The 16,247-nt window shown below is 49.5% G+C and overlaps 1 protein-coding gene across 1 annotated transcript in view; it reads right to left on the bottom strand.

The window, feature by feature from the left end:
- The window catches only part of LOC122370951, a 34,199-nt gene that overhangs the window by 11,606 nt on the left and 6,346 nt on the right, over nt 1-16,247 (bottom strand). The window contains exons 2-3 of the mRNA XM_043346943.1: nt 12,697-12,885; nt 8,857-9,140 (exon numbers count right to left, since the gene is read on the bottom strand). Coding sequence (XP_043202878.1) covers nt 8,857-9,140; nt 12,697-12,842 — 430 coding nt within the window. The 5' untranslated portion in view covers nt 12,843-12,885. The remainder of the gene's footprint in view (nt 1-8,856; nt 9,141-12,696; nt 12,886-16,247) is intronic.

The following is a 16,247-nucleotide window of genomic DNA, read 5'->3' as shown; positions in this document are numbered from 1 at the left end:
GTGTGACAGAAATAGATTGTTCGTGAGAAGGCAGTTGAGGGAGGGTATAGTGAAGGAGAGGCTTGCTGTGCGCATTGTTGGAATTTCTTGAAGTAAGGTGAATGAAGTAAAACATGGGGAAGCGAAGCTTTGTAAATACTAAATACGCCACTTTGTCATTGGAAAAATATCTGACTATTAAATTCCATGCATCATTATACGAATATATAGGTACGTACTTCGTCGATTATTGATTTTTTTCACTTGGGAATTTTCAGCAACAAGCACTATTTCTTTCACGATTAGCATTACATCAATTTACGCAATTAACTACAAAAGCCTACGGTTGACAGAATTTGCCGAAGGGCCACACCTCTTCATCCTGGCCGCCCCAGACGGACCTCACGAACCCCTCCAGACGGCACCTCCGGACAAAAGGTCAGCTCAGTTCTGTGACGGCCCGGGCGGCGTCTCACTATCAGTAGAGACCACTCACTCGCGGCTCTGACAGCCGGGCCTCGGGTGTTATTCCTGCGGTGTGTCCGTGTTGGTTTAACGCTCAGAGGAACAGCCAGGATAGGATTTTTGCTGTCGCTCGGAGTTGAGAGATAGCGCCATTGACGGGTGATTCCCCTCGCACGGGTTGCAGTTGGTATGTATGGACGACGGTGGTGTTGGCTTCAGTTGCAGCTTCAGGTGTGTGGCATTGACCACACATCAAAATCTGATATACAAAAATGTATTTTCATTGAAGGAGAGGTGTCTTATATCATTATATTAACAAAATGCAGTGATATAACTAGTGCCAGATGTTTCCAGGTTACGGCAACTAGGTACTTGACTGTCGAGGGAATCGGAATGTTAATCATTTCCTATAAAATGTCCGGTACAGTTGGAAGGTGTGGCTAGGTACCCAACTGGTAGTGGCACTTTATAGTGGTTTAACGTCTCTCTGACCGTGTAAGACAGGCCATTTATATTGACTGGGCAAATCTCTGAGTCTTGACGGTGTAAGTTTATCGTAGCCGGGCAATTTAACTTTAAGTCTCGGGTGCTCATTGCTGGACACATCGGCATTTAACCCGGCAGTTGCTGGGGTATTTCGCCACCCACCGTTTGCTGGGGGGGGGGGGGCGTTAAACGCCCCCCGCCGATAACTCGAGAACCAATAGGCGCAGCGAAACGCACGAGGCGGCAAACGAAAGAACGCGACGAGACGCTTCAGATGAGTACTTTAAAGTTGAATTTTGAGGTCACAGGTCGGGTCAAGGTCAGGTCAAACACCTGAAATCGGGCTTTCAGTAGCATGGATTTCAGGACTTCGCAATGGGCGCCTCTCGTCATAAACTCTGTCAAAACGGTGCAAAATCCATCATATAAGGCCTACAAGAGTGTCAGCTCCATGTAAGGGTCACTCAAGCATAGGTCAGGGTCAAGGTCAGGTCAACCGGTTAGGTACATATCCCCGAAAATCAAAACTGATATTCGCAGCCTGTGACACATGTTTTATGGGTAATTTGGGGCGTAGAACACGATGGTGACATTCATTTTATCATATGTGTACGTGTTTGGCTCAAAAAGTTCAATTTAAGAAATTCATGTATCATGGTCGTGAAGTAGTCCCGAGAAATTGCCAAGATTCAGTTCAAGATTTTGAAAAATGCGGAACGATAATCAATAATCAAAGATAGCCATTTGATTGTCCATAGTATTGTCAGTCTAATGGCGTTTACCGCATGTCCGTATGTCTATTCTGTGATTTTATATGATTTTTTGAATATATGCCGTTTTTGGTCGAAAACTCAGAAATCATGACGTCACTAAAACCTCGATATCTCAAAAATTTTCGGACCGATTTTTTTGAAACTTTGTCACAATAAACTTCAATCAATTCTCTACAGGTACCCAAAATTTGGCGCGCCTGCGGCGCGCCGTTTTTATACTATGGCCCGGCGAAAAAAGTGGGGGCGTTTAACGCCCCCCCCCCCAGCAACTCGCGGGTTAAAAAGAAAATAACTGCAGCAGCAACTATCGCACTGGGAGCGTGATTGGCGCACCATGGTGCCGTAACTGGCGCACTAGCTCAATTACTGGCGCGCTGTAGCCGTAACTGACGCATTGTCTCCATAACTGGCCCACTGATGTGTAGCGGGGTTTCGCGGCGTTGCGGGGCTAACCGGGCAGTGTCTTTCGTTAGAGAGATGAGAGAGCTCCATCGATGCGCTCCTAGAAGCCCTTCTCAGTGTCCAGCCCCTCGCGAACCCGTTCCGACTGACTCTATCTTTCCGGGGCGATCAATCATCGGAAACACATAGGCCAGGGTTAAGGAATGGGAGGAGGGATAAACAATAACCCATTATCCTTGATCATATTGAAATACGAACCCAACTCTACTAAACAAAGGTCCCACTCTCAAACAACAGCGCCCTTCCTAGCTGAGGGCTATCTCCCACCGGATATACACAACAATCATACTTCCACTCGTGCATCCCTTCTCACTTCTGTCATACGTCCAGTTATACCTCATAATTATCAGAGTTAGCCGTCTCCGATCCCTCCCTCTTTGCCTAACTTCCCCCGGTGGTGCTAAGGCGTGCGCAAGTCATTATTGAGTCATTGGCCTTAAATTTCATTAACCGTTATCCCTTCATAACCACAATGCTCCGTACATCAGACAAACGCTTCATAATGCTCACGCTACACGAATAGAATATACGAACCACCACAGATTTCGGCACTCCGCCCTTGAATTACGCGACTTATAGCGGGTCCAAGACCATGCCGAACTACCTACACACAAATAATAAACACACACGCACGCAGGTTGTTGAGCGAACAATGGACTTACAGCATGGGCCGGTAAACCTTTGCAACAACGTACGCAGCCCTTGTCTTACGGCCACTCACGTGTGGACCTACCTTCTGCTGCCAGTGGTCAGTCAGCATCTCTAACACACTCCAGCCCACGGTTCCGGAGCTAGAGCTCGCAGGGCACTCAGTAGCCCGGACTTTCCGCGGCGGACGTATCTAAAATTTGAAAGCCGGGTTGGGTAACTAAAGTCCGTCCGTGATACTAATGACCGCATCTCGCACCAGCCATAGTTCAGGGTTTCCGGGCCAACCCGGCGACCAAAAAAAAGGTTAGCTCTCGTCGACTAACTACAAAGACGACACGCGTCTTCCACGCACGCAGGTCCACTCGGGGACATCCTGCACTCAACACACATCGTCGACTACCAGCACATAGGCGTCCAAAGCCCTATCTATCCGTGGCTGGTAGTTAAGCTGTCGTCACAGACCTATTCGAAAGGACCAGAGCATGGCCGGAGCTACTCGACTGACTGCGGGTGGCCAGCACCGTCTGACTGCGATCACCCGACTCGAATGCTCGGTATCTAATGTTCACCCCCGTCTTGCGGCATTATACGTTCCTTCGCGGGGCATTACTCTTCCGGCGGCATACGATTCCCTCGCTAAGACGCCCGGGGTCCTAACCACCTCCGAAACTATCTATGTCGCTCTTCAAATGACGTCCCGCGCCGACCACTTGAGGGACTGATAGCGGGCCTACCTATCTTTTTGAAACCGGGCTGGGTAACTAAGGTCCATCCGTGATACTGATGACCGCATCTCGCTCCAGTCATAGTTCAGGGCTTCCGGGCCAGCCCGGCAGCCTAAAATCTGCCCAGCCTCCGAGGCTGTTAATCCGAGACGGAACATCGTCATCTCGCGGCGGCCCACCCGCCGATACACATCCCAGGCGACGGCCCACGTGACCTTAATTATCACCCAGGCCTACCCTGGGCCGGAACAATCGGGCCACTGGTCCCGTGTCCCGCTAGCCAGAGGTTAGACAGACTACAGCCCGTCATCCCCTCCGAGCCAGGACACGAGGCTGACCGGGTAACATTTCTTGAAACCCTCCTCGGCGGTCTGTGCCCGACTCGCCTTCATCCTCACGTTTAATTTCGCGACTTATTGCACGCATCCAGGGCTTACTCAAGCGAGGCCTACTATAGTGGGGTCTATCCGAGCTGAGCTTCATTTGGGAAATCCGATTCCTCTCCGTGTACAGTCTTCTTTCATTTCACTCGCGTCTCATCTCCCTCCTAACCCGTAGCCGCGTCGGTGGACTTTCCACGCACAGGGGCGTGACGTGCATCATCTATCTCCCCGGTTCCGCAATCCCTATTCATCAGATGATTACGCCAATTGGACAGGTGCGACTTTGTATATGCGTGGTGCTTGTGTACGGGACATTGGTGAATTGCTTAGGAGGTAGTACCAGGAATCCACTGGCACGGGTTATGTCAAGGACACTTGGGATATGGTAAGGTAGGAAATGGGCTAGCCGCCTCAGCAGCACATGGAATTCAACCAGTGGAACCCACCAGTATACAATGCGTTCGGTTAGGTCCAATGTGCGTGCACAGTCCTTGTATTCGAACCGTTGGATAACTTGATGAGGAATTAGTACCAGGAATCCACTGGCACGGGCTATGTCATGGAGCTTTGGAATATGGTGACGTAGGAAATAGGTTAGCCGCCTCAGCAGCACTTGGAAATCAACCAGTGGAACCCACCAGTATAAAACGAATTCGGTTAGGTCCAGTATGCTTGCAGAATCTTTGTATTCGAGCTGTTGAATGATTTGACGAGGAATTAGTACCAGGAATCCACTGGTACGGGCTATGTCAAGGAATTTTGGAATATGGTGACGTAGGAAATAGGTTAGCCGCCTCAGCAGCACTTGGAAGCAACCAGTGGAACCCACCAGTGTGAAATGCGTTCGGTTAGGTCCAGTATGCTTGCAGAATCTTTGTATTCGAGCTGTTGAATGATTTGACGAGGAATTAGTACCAGGAATCCACTGGTACGGGCTATGTCAAGGAATTTCGGAATATGGTGACGTGGGAAATAGGTTAGCCGCCTCAGCAGCACTTGGAAGCAACCAGTGGAACCCACCAGTGTGAAATGCGTTCGGTTAGGTCCATTGTGCGTGTAGAATCCTTGTAATTAGCCGTTTGATAATTTGATAAGGAAATAGTACCAGGAATCCACTGGTACGAGCCATGTCAAGGAACTTGGAATGTGGTATAGCAGGAAATAGGTCAGCCGCCTTAGCAGCCCTCGGAAATCAACCAGTGGAACCCACCAGTATGAGACAAGTTGGGTTAGGTCCAGTGTGCGTGTAGAATCCTGGTAATTGTGTACTGTGTAAAATAAGCAGATAAAGAAAACTGATCGTTGTAAATTACTGTGACGAGCCAGACACCTTGAAAACGACCGCTTTCCCGACTGTGTGGCTGGCATATGGCCTGTTATGTTCTATCCTCCGGTCCCTGCCCTTCATCACTTGTCACACTCGTATTACGATATTTACAAGTCCCATTTATTTACATTCTCCCTGACACAACGTTTTTCATTCCTTTACATGCCAAATTTTACGAAGCGTTCTGGGACCAGGCCGTCCAGCAATTGGAACTCACACGCCGCGCGGTGCGGTACAAAGTCGCGTCGGCCGCCCGTCCCTTTCCCGACTCCCCACGGTGCATAATCCCCTCCGTCCGCCTTAATCACCACGGGCGCCGGACGAGGGTCCACTCCACGTCGGCACGCGTCCCGCACCACGCCCATAGTTAAATAATTGACCGAAATCGGACCGTTAAATTAAGCTACCTAGACTGAATGTCCCCAAAATAAAATGAACTACCTAAACTGAATGGCCTAAAATATTGCGGACGACACCAAAAAGGGAATATAATGTGGCTCACATAGCAGTAACGAGGGGGGGGGGGTTACTTGAAGGATTTAGGGACTAGGTGCGCACCCGTGTTCACCGCGTGACCTTACTTGAGATGGGGTCGCTGACGTGATGGTCGTGTCCGTCCAGCGCCCGGCCCGGCGGCCAGAGCCGCCGCCGCGCCGGCGCCGTGATGCCAGCCGCTGGTGTCTCGTGGGCTGTCCGCGATGTCAGACGAGAGACGTGGGCCGAGAGAGTGCCACCGGCGCGCGATGCGTCGTCCGAGAGAGCTTTTCAGTTCCGTTTCATCAACTTATACTTCTGATGACGTCACACTTCAGAGGGCCGGGCAGCATCACCTTGTCCAATCTCCGTCCTCCATTCTCAGAAGCTGCACTCGGCTCCGCCCTCGAAAGTTCGTGATTTGCTGACAAAGTTCGGTTCCCCTCCGGCCATGGCAGTCGCACCCTTTCACGCAGCGATCGGGTGGAATTCGCCGCCGGCGCTCACGGCGCCTGAGGCGCCAGGTGGCGGGCCTGGCCCTCTGCTCCCCTTGTTTTGAAGTCAGGTCCGGCCAGATGTCCTATATTTTGTCGTTGGCGACCGAGTTCCATTTCATCCTGTTTTCGTACAACCGGGTCGGTCTCCGCTCTCCTTTCTTGTTTTGGTTCAAATCAGGGCCGGTCTGCACTCCCCTCTCCGTTCTCTGGCGGGGTGCCGAGCGTGGGACAGAGTCTTGTTTTCCAAAGGCTAAACTGATTAATGGCTCGAGGCTGGCAGAATGGCGCGTTTCGGTATGCTATTTGTTGGCTTCAGATCCGGGTTCTCATGAAGTGGGGTGGTCATCTATAGAGGACCCCTGTTTGTCAGAGCCGACTGCGCCGTCTGTGTGGACGCCAGCTGGGACGGAGAGAGGGTATCACAGCCGATTTAGCCGGCTGACCGTGTCTGTGCGGCGCTCGCAGATGGCCGTGTTTCAGCTTGTGGCACAGCTTGCAGTTCAGCATGAAAGATGAAAAAATGTAACGCATCTGCGTTACAGATGCAATAACTGACACACTTGTTCCCTAACTGGCGCACTGACGCCATAACCGACGCACTTACTCCATAACTGGCGCACTGACTCCATAATCGACGCACTGGCACAATAACTGACGTATTGTGCCCTAACTGGCGCACCGACTCCATAACTGGCGCACTGGCGGCGGCTCGCGCGGCTCGTCCGTGGGGACAGCAGTTGGCATATACCCTGGCAGCGGCCGGCGGGGCGCCTGCCAGGGCGGTGACCACAGCGCGGGTTTGTCTCCTCTGTCACTGAGGGGCATGACGGGCGGCGGGGGTCACGGTGTCTCGGGTACGGAGGAGTGGACTTTGGTGACCGAGTGTTCCTGTGGACTGGTCACAGTTATGCCAGGGTGGTCACTAGAGGGCTGGGATATGGTAGGATAAGGTGGAGTGAGGTCAAGGTGTAATGATGTGTGATTATATGCCATGCAGCGAAACTGGTTGGGCACTAGGTGATTTTGTAACGGGATGACATATAGCAACCATTGCGACCCGGGCTGATCACAGTGGTAAGTTGTATTTTATCTATTTACGTAGGCTTCGCCATTAGACATAAGACTCTGCATGATTTTGTAACGATTACGACATTCAGATACAGCCCCGTTTGGACTACCCAAACTTCCTTCACTTCACCATCGCGCCGTATTTTCGTCAATATCATCCGTCGGCGGCGCCGTCTGGGCCCGGTTGTATATCATACCCAGTCTACCCACGTGCAGGGGAGGGGGAGGGTGAGGGCTCAGTCGATAAACCACGGATGGACCGCGGAGTGGGGCCATAAACCCCCCAGGGTAGGGCCGGGGGGGGGGGGGAGGTAGTCAATACCGAGACCGTGAGCCCTGACGTTTGATGGATACGCTGATATGGCTGAATAAGTGAGTAAGTTAGGCTGGCTGGCTGGCTGGCAGGCAGGCAGGCAGGCAGGCAGGCATGGGCAGGCAGGCAAGCGCCTGCCTTAGTGATTGCATTATAGTTAGTCGTATGAAGTGGGATTGGTGTGACGTTATGTCATAAGCAAATGTGGCATTTGGCTGAGCTTATGATGAAACTCGTGCACAATGAAACGGATGGAGAGCATGAAAATGAGCGTTCAGCTTTGCTCTTAGATATTCCGCAAAAATGACGAAATGAGGAGTTTCAAGTACGCATCAACCCTACTTTTATAAGATCACAGGAAGCCGTAAAACGTTTAGAGGTTTAACACAAGAATGAATTAATGGCGAAAAGAAAAAAGCAAACATTCATCTACGAAATATTACGTAAGAATATGCGGTAATTGCAGAAACTTCCTTTCCTCACCTACGTAATTGTTGCATCGCTTCTCTATATCTACCAGTAACACTTCCTCCATAATAACCTGTCATATACGGTAAACATGAGCTCTGATGTGTTTCAATGCCCACCCGGCCAGTTTTAAATACTAACCTGTCCTTCAGGTAATCCCGGCAACACGCCACAACTGCGCCTTTCTGTACATCACAATCGTCAAGGAAGAGCCAGCCAAAGCGGTTCTCTCTGAATTTTAGAGGAGGTTCGTGCAAAAGCCAGGTCATGCGCAGTTTCGAGATGCGATGGTTGTCCAAATGAGGCAGTTGTTACTGAGAAATGCTGCAATGTTGGACGAGTATGGGAGGAGTGCCAAGAACTTTCGGGAGCCGTGGAGGGGTGGTTTATATGTTGAGCAAGCTGCGTTGCGAAATGGGAGAAGAGGTGTATGCCAAAACTACGTCAGAGTAAAATGGCTCTAACGAATTACCAGTGAAATTGATTCGCAATGAGGTGTTTCGTGGAATATCCAGGGCTCATTGACTGCTATCAGGTGCTTCTAGGGTATTCAGATAATTCCCAAGAAGTGGATAAAGCCATTCAAATTTGAATAGCTAAATCAGGGTGAATTTGTCTTCTTATAAGGTGACAGCAGTCTATCACTTTGGCAAAGCTCTACGATGTGTCCCATCCGTTCGTCTGTTTGGAGCTTGACCACAGTGTACCAAAGAAAAAATTCATAGATCTTACGAGATTCGCCATTGAAAAAGACATCAAATCCACCATGGCAAAGAGGTACTTACACGTGGTTTGTCCGGCTATCAGCGCCAGAGGAGTACCGAGCACCTCCGTTCCATTCACTTCCGGCTGCGTCCCGTTCACTTCCGGTTCCGTTCCGTTCACTTCCGGTGACAACAGTGAAACGGTGGCACTTCCGGCGGAAGCGCGGACCGGAACCGTACCGTTGTGGTAGATTGTCTTGCAGGTTCTCCAGAGACCCGAGTAAGAATAGGTGAGATATCCCGGGTCTAAGCCGGGTATTCCCGTTCGATTGATGAAGGCACCATTGGGACAGTCAACGGTGAACCTGCGGAGAAAATGGAATTATGTCAGCTGTCTGAATTAATCTCAGCTGTCGGCTATTCTGTTGGCACACTTTTCCAATAAATACAGTACATTTTGTGCAATGCTCATATCAAGCACATAGAACAATCGCAGTAGGAACGAAAATATAGTAATCAATGAGCCTCCCTGCAGCTCTTCACCGAAATGGGCATTTAAAAAGATTGGCTGTAAGTGCGTCTGACAAAATAATTCGTAGACCAAAGAAAAAGAATGAGAACATTTCAGTCATAACAACAGCAAAACACCGAATAATTTATCACAAAAAGATCACAAATAGCCTTAAATGAATACTTAAATGCGAAAGGTTCCACGAACTGAACATTTTTCATCACAGGAAAACTCTGCTAATAGCTTGGGTTTTACCGGCACAAGCAAGCAGGCGTTTGGAGTTATTTATGAGTTTATTTATTCTTCTGTCGGCCCGGACCGCGGCTCAGTTGTTTGTGGACATGAGTTGTTGAGACAGCCCGTTGGCGGTGTGGAGCGTCCGACACCGGCCATGCGGGGGGTGGGGCTGTGAGGGCTCATCACAGGGCCGTGTTTTAGGGAAGGAGTCGGTTTGTAACTGTCAGTCATGCTTCAAAGCTAGCAGAGGAGTACAGGCGTACAGATCGCTGGAGGATGGGCTATTGTTGGACACGTGTAGCCAAAGGAAGTTTTCATTGTTAGTGGGAGTTCCTAACAGTGAAGTGCAGTGTAGCATGAACTCGTACAATGTAGTATAGACAGTGGGCTCCAGGCGGTATTGTCCCGACAGTGCGGTCCTGTCGCCCTGAGTGCCCACCGCCGTGCTGCAAAGGTCTCCACTCCCCAGGGGTGCCGGCAGGAATGAAGGCCGCGTGCCAAGACCGCAAACGCAGCCGCAGTCCCATCAGCGACCGCCGCCGCTGCCGCCGCTGCAGCTTTGACGACTGCTGCAGAGTGTATACTGTAGAAGGCACAGTGCAGAGCAAATGCAAGAGAGGATTATAGTTCAGAGGTACAGAATATAGGGCAGAGTGGTGGGGAAGCACAAAGTGCAGAGCATGAAGAGACAGCGGAAGCAACCAATTTTCATGCAGAACACCACACCCACCCCAAACGCTTTTACACCTGAACAGCTTACAATCTATTTGTTTCCAACTCTACTCAACCTTCTCACTCACTTCCAGTTCAGATGTCCACATCCGCCACCCACCATCAACCTATTCCCTCTCAGTCCCAGGGATGTCCCATTGCATACTGGCATCCGTCCAAGATAGGTGTGTGTGTGTGGGCCAGGGTAGCGCGAGAGAGGGGAAGACCGCCGAGCTCTCTCTCTCTCTCTCACCCTCTCTCTCTCTCACCCTCTCTCTCTCTCTCTCTCTCTCTCTCTCTCTCTCTCTCTCTCTCTCTCTCTCTCTCTCTCTCTCTCTCTCTTCTGGCAGCTGGCATTGTGGTTGTGATTCAGATGGAGCTACCACGCTACCCAAGACAATCTCACTGTTGGACGAGAAGAGTGTGTGGTGATGAATTATTTTTTAGATGAGGCCGCATATGAAATGACCTTGGTGAAGGACACAAATGGTTGATGAATATTCTCACAGTTCCGAGATTGAAATGAAGATGTCAGAACGTCGGACTTGTTTGGCAGTTTGGTGAAATTCTGTCGCCTTACTGATAAAATGACCTAAACTTTTTAGACAAGTTGAGCTGTGAATCTTGAGCTGTGAATTTGACGCTAAAATTGCATAATTATGTTCTAATAAAAAGGGCTTCTTACAGTGAAGTGAGTGAAGAAACTTTTGGCACGCCTAATTTTGAGTTTCTGCTGAGTTATGGGCACTTCCTATTCAATGCTTAAAAATTAACTACAAAATAACAGTTTACGTCTCTGGCGAAGAATTCATTGCTCAGACAGATCCCATTAGGTTGGGATGACAGTTCTATTCGATACCGCAAAACCTGAGTCCGCTCCAAAGTGCCCGTCCCCTCAAATCTCCGATAGCCGCCGCTGCCAGCTGGCTGTCGCTTATTAAAAGGTTCAGCTCAGCTCCAATCACGCGTGTCGACAGGCGTGACGTCATTATCACGTCACGTATTGGTGCCAAGGAGGTGCTTTCGAGTTTTATGCGAACAGCTGGTGCTTTTAATCAAAGAGGCGAACGGTTGATCGACGGACTGGTGTCGAGTGCGTGTGTGTGGAGTGATGGCGATTGGTGTCAGTGGTGATAGTGCATTGGTGCCAGCTGCAGGGAATTGTGATGTAGTGTGATGTTGGATAGGATGGTTTTAGTGCACTATTTTAGGTATGCAGGGAACTGTTATATCTAAAGTATATGCCAAAATATCACTCGATATAGGTATGATTAATAAACATGAGGTTTACATTCATGTGCAAAAAAAACGGAAGTGATCATTAGTATACGCAGTAAAACAGACAAATTACTGGACGGTAGACATTCTTAATTGATTGACCCAGGCCCAAATACTGGTTACTGTTGGTAGTGGGTACTAACCAGTACTCTGTACATAGAGATGGGTAGAGATATCGGTGACCCAGAACATCCGGTACTGAGTACTGGGTACTCACCAGTACTCTGTAGAGATAAAGATGACCCAGAGCAGCAGGTACTGTGTACTGGGTACTCACCAGTACTCTGTAGAGATTGATATGACTAAGAGCAGCAGGTACTGTGTACTGTGTACTCACCAGTAGTCTGTAGAGATGGAGATGACCCAGAACAGCAGGTACTGGGTACTGGGCACTCACCAGTACTCTGTAGAGATGGAGATGACCCAGAGCAGCAGGTACTGGGTACTGGGTACTCACCAGTACTCTGTAGAGATGGAGATGACCCAGAGTAGCAGGTACTGGGTACTGGGTACTCACCAGTACTCTGTAGAGATGGAGATGACCCAGAGCAGCAGGTACTGGGTACTGTGTACTCACCAGTACTCTGTAGAAATGGAGATGACCCAGAGCAGCAGGTACTGGGTACTGGGTACTCACCAGTACTCTGTAGAGATTGATCTGACCTAGAGCAGCAGGTACTGTGTACTGGATACTCACCAGTACTCTGTGGAGATAGAGATGACCCAGAGCAGCAGGTACTGTGTACTGGGTACTCACCAGTACTCTGTAGAGATGGAGATGACCCAGAGAAGCAGGTGCTGGGTAGTGTGTACTGGGTACTCACCAGTACTCGGTAGAGATGGAGATGACCAGAGCAGCAGGTACTGTGTACTGGGTACTCACCAGTACTCTGTAGAGATGGAGATGACCCAGAGCAGCAGGTACTGGGTACTGTGTACTCACCAGTACTCTGTTTGAAATGGAGATGACCCAGAGCAGCAGGTACTGGGTACTGGGTACTCACCAGTACTCGGTAGAGATGGAGATGACCCAGAGCAGCAGGTACTGGGTACTGGGTACTCACCAGTACTCGGTAGAGATGGAGATGACCCAGAGCAGCAGGTACTGGGTACTGGGTACTCACCAGTACTCTGTAGAGATGGAGATGACCCAGAGCAGCAGGTACTGGGTACTGGGTACTCACCAGTACTCTGTAGAGATGGAGATGACCCAGAGTAGCAGGCCCACCACTACAGAGATGGTGCAGTACATGAGCAGCCTCCGCTCGAAGACGGCCACCTTGGCCGCCTGTTTGCTGTCCAAACGCGCTCCTCCGTGGCGCATGCTCATCTTGGCCGATTTTGATTGGAGGCGCCGCGTATCCAATCAACTCCTGTCAACAACGAACACCTGATTAGAATGCGTGGCTAAAGCGCAGTGGGATGAAGGCTTGTTGGAGGCTTATTTAACAGCTGGGCCTTGTGGGACACTCAAGTGAAAAAGGAGTCGGTTGTTTTTCTGCTTGCATATAGGTATACGAAAAAAGTTTATCTTCGAAGTTGTTTGATATATTGCATGAATGTAACATTTCATCAGGCTTGACACTGAAATTTGGAAGCAATTGAATTTTCACCGGCAACTTTGGACTGCATTCACTAATGCACTTAAATCTAGAGCCAAGTGTTTCACTGTTCGACAGCGGTCATTTCATTGCGTCTGACCAGCCCAGCGTCTCCGGGTGACACACAATAGACGGCCCAGGGCCCAGGCAGTGAGTGATGGCGCCCTGCGGAGTATTCGTCTCAGACGCGCCACAGCTCACACGGGGCGCCGTAAGATGGATGGCCAGTTGGCACCGCTGTCTGATTTGAGAGCGTCACTGTCCGATTTGGGCGAGCAACAAAGGGGGCCGCTTTGACAGCTGACTAGATGCAATGATTGATGGGCAAAATAACAATCATGGTTGGCCGGTGGATGCCGGTAGAAAGGAGAGGCCACTGCTTTAGTTGCGGCTCTTTCATTTGGAAAGAGAAAATGATTTTCATCATAACGCAAGATATTCATGAAATTGCTATGGTTGTCTAAAACAGACTTATTTAATGAATATGTCCTATCATACATTTTTAAACCATGCTTCACCAATGTTCACTGACAGTGTAACTTGAAACGATTTTTATACCTAGTTTAGGGATATTTTTGGGCATGACCCATCAGCGTTCGATACTCCTTTCTGGGCCCCTCAAATGAGATTCAGCCCTGACGGTCACGCGATTACGGGCAAATGTCAGTAGATATCCACCTATTGACCCACCCTCGAGCACTCATTGACGCTGATAAGGAGCCTATCACTGAGCACACATGACACTGGCGGGCGGCAGAATATTAAACGGTCTATTGCGGCACGGTCAAGTGAGTGTGCTATGCGGAACGGCACATCCACATATGCTAGGTAAGGTTAGGTTAGGTTTGGGCTGGGTTAGGTTAGATTAGGCTAGGAGTTAGTTGTATGTAGTTGAAGGTGTGATGAGGTTGGTTTGGCGCTGTCGTGGGCGAGTTATTAATGGGATAGCCGTGACTCCCCGGTGGATTTAATAATTAAGTGATAATGAGTTTATGAAAGGAGCTGGTTAAATCTAACGGTTTGTGAAGGTGATCGTTCTATTCACAATTTTATGGACACATCTCTGGTGTAAGAAACAGAAAATTAAGTTCACTTTGAGTACACAATGACAATCGCTGGGAGCTTAAAAGTCAATGGCCAGTCGAGGTGCCTAGCCCAAGTTGCAGAAGGCATGCTTCCCCAGCATACCTCGACGAATACTTCGATCGTTTATTATTTCATATAACCTCTGATGGCTTTATTTCAGAGCACAAAATCACCCCATCCCAAACCCGATCCCAATTTTAGCCATCGTCATTCATCACATTCATCCCGTCCAAAACACGACGGCTGAATTAGTGTCCAATATGCTGAGGGGGGTCGTTTTTTGGCCGATTCTGTTTGCTTACACAGCTGGCTGTCAGTTTTGATGACGTAGTAAGTAAACAGGGTACTGCGGGGACGATAGAGGCCGACGGCCTCAACAACCCCTCTCCCCAAAGGCATAGGGATTGCTTCATCTTCCACTCCTGTCTCTATCCAGTCTCCCTATTCCATTTTCCGTCCCAATCGGGTACTGGAAAGTCCCGGGAGGGAGACGTTATACGCTCAGAGACGTGGTTCGCGACACGCGCACTGCACGTGCACAGCCAACCGAGACGTCCTGCTAAAAATTCGTCTTTTTATAGCCTTGTTCGAAGACTGAAGAACGAAGTCGCGATTCTCTCAGTCGTAAAGAAGTGATAACTCGATCGTTTGGCACACTCTACGCTTCTGTTCGACATTGTCTGAGTTTTGAGTTTTGGTTGAGCTGCTTGGTTTTCACCCAGAGAACCATTCGGCCAGGGGATGCTGTCTGCACCGGTCGTCTGTTTCTTGGAAGAATGAACCCACTGAAACTCAAAACCGAAACTGGCAGGCGGCTTAGTTTGTGTGAAATATTCCTCGCACAGTGAAAGTTTGGAATTTTATTGCTCGGAACCCTGCTGGAGCTTGCAAGTTAGGGGCTCAGAGAAGAAGTTTGTCGATGCAACTTACAGGGATTGAACAGCATTAACTAACTAGAGCTTACTCGCGCCATCGATGGCTTGGCACACTCATGACTCAGAAACACCTTACTGTAACGTGCTGCCAACAAGACCTGGCACCTGATGGTCACTTATGAAACAATTCAGGCAGAGTGCGTGGGCGTTCGCTCTACAATGCACTAATGTACATGTTACACGTCTTCCTGATGGATGGACGCGCCCGTGAGTGGGTTAATTACACCCATTAGGCTGATTATAGCGGAGAGCATTGGCGACGAAGCGTTGGAACGTCGCTACCAGGATAAAATATAGTGACTGCTCTGGTAATTAATTGGCTGGTGTGTAAAAGCTGGAGGTAGCCAAAAATGCACGGTCGAATAAAAAATGAAAACAGAAAACCAGCCCGCTCAGCTATTTGAAAGCCAGTTCGCAAAATAAGTAATCCAAAAATTGCTGGGTTCCATCATTCCATGTAACTAGATCAAAAGATTATTTAGAAAGTCATCAACTCCAATCCTGCAGTACCAAATGCTTAATAGGAGCTGAATTGAAATTTTTATCTGCGACCACGGCCTATGTTCAGTGATCCTGGTCGCATGACAGGTCAAATTGAGCAGGTGACTGGTGTGCGTGACGGGCTAGTTCGATCAATGTCCTCACGCTATCCGCTAGAGGTTAATTTTGCCAATCGGATTCACGGAGTTCCGTGAGCGGCGGTCAAGTCTAGGTCCCGCGCAATAAAATCCAATTTGCAATAGGCACACCTAACTACTCAACACTAAAAAGGAGATCGCTGCACCGAATTGTTGAAATGAACCAATCAGCATGCTTACAGAAAACAGGCATTCTTCGTTGAAGTCAGGCTGAGCTACTTAAAATATAGCTTTATGACCATTTTCCTATATCACGCTTTGATAAAATTTTGCACCTCATATTTCATACCCCCTGCACAGGTCCCACCCACCACCCCTTCACCTCGACCCCGGGCCTGTGCCGGACCCCCGGTCGCGTGGGTGGCACAGTTGCAGACAGCAGTGACCGCCCGTCCGGCCAGCGATTCGGTGCCTCCGCTGTTTCTCTTGGCTCCTGGCGCCGGAATGGCCGCACCCGACCCACAGCACGGTCCGA

Source organism: Amphibalanus amphitrite, unplaced genomic scaffold, assembly GCF_019059575.1.
Source record: "Amphibalanus amphitrite isolate SeventyFive unplaced genomic scaffold, NRLGWU_Aamphi_draft 001189F_arrow, whole genome shotgun sequence".
Classification (NCBI taxonomy): domain Eukaryota; kingdom Metazoa; phylum Arthropoda; class Thecostraca; order Balanomorpha; family Balanidae; genus Amphibalanus; species Amphibalanus amphitrite.
The sequence above is the reverse complement of the archived record's forward strand: the minus strand, read 5'-3'. Positions and strand labels throughout refer to the sequence as shown.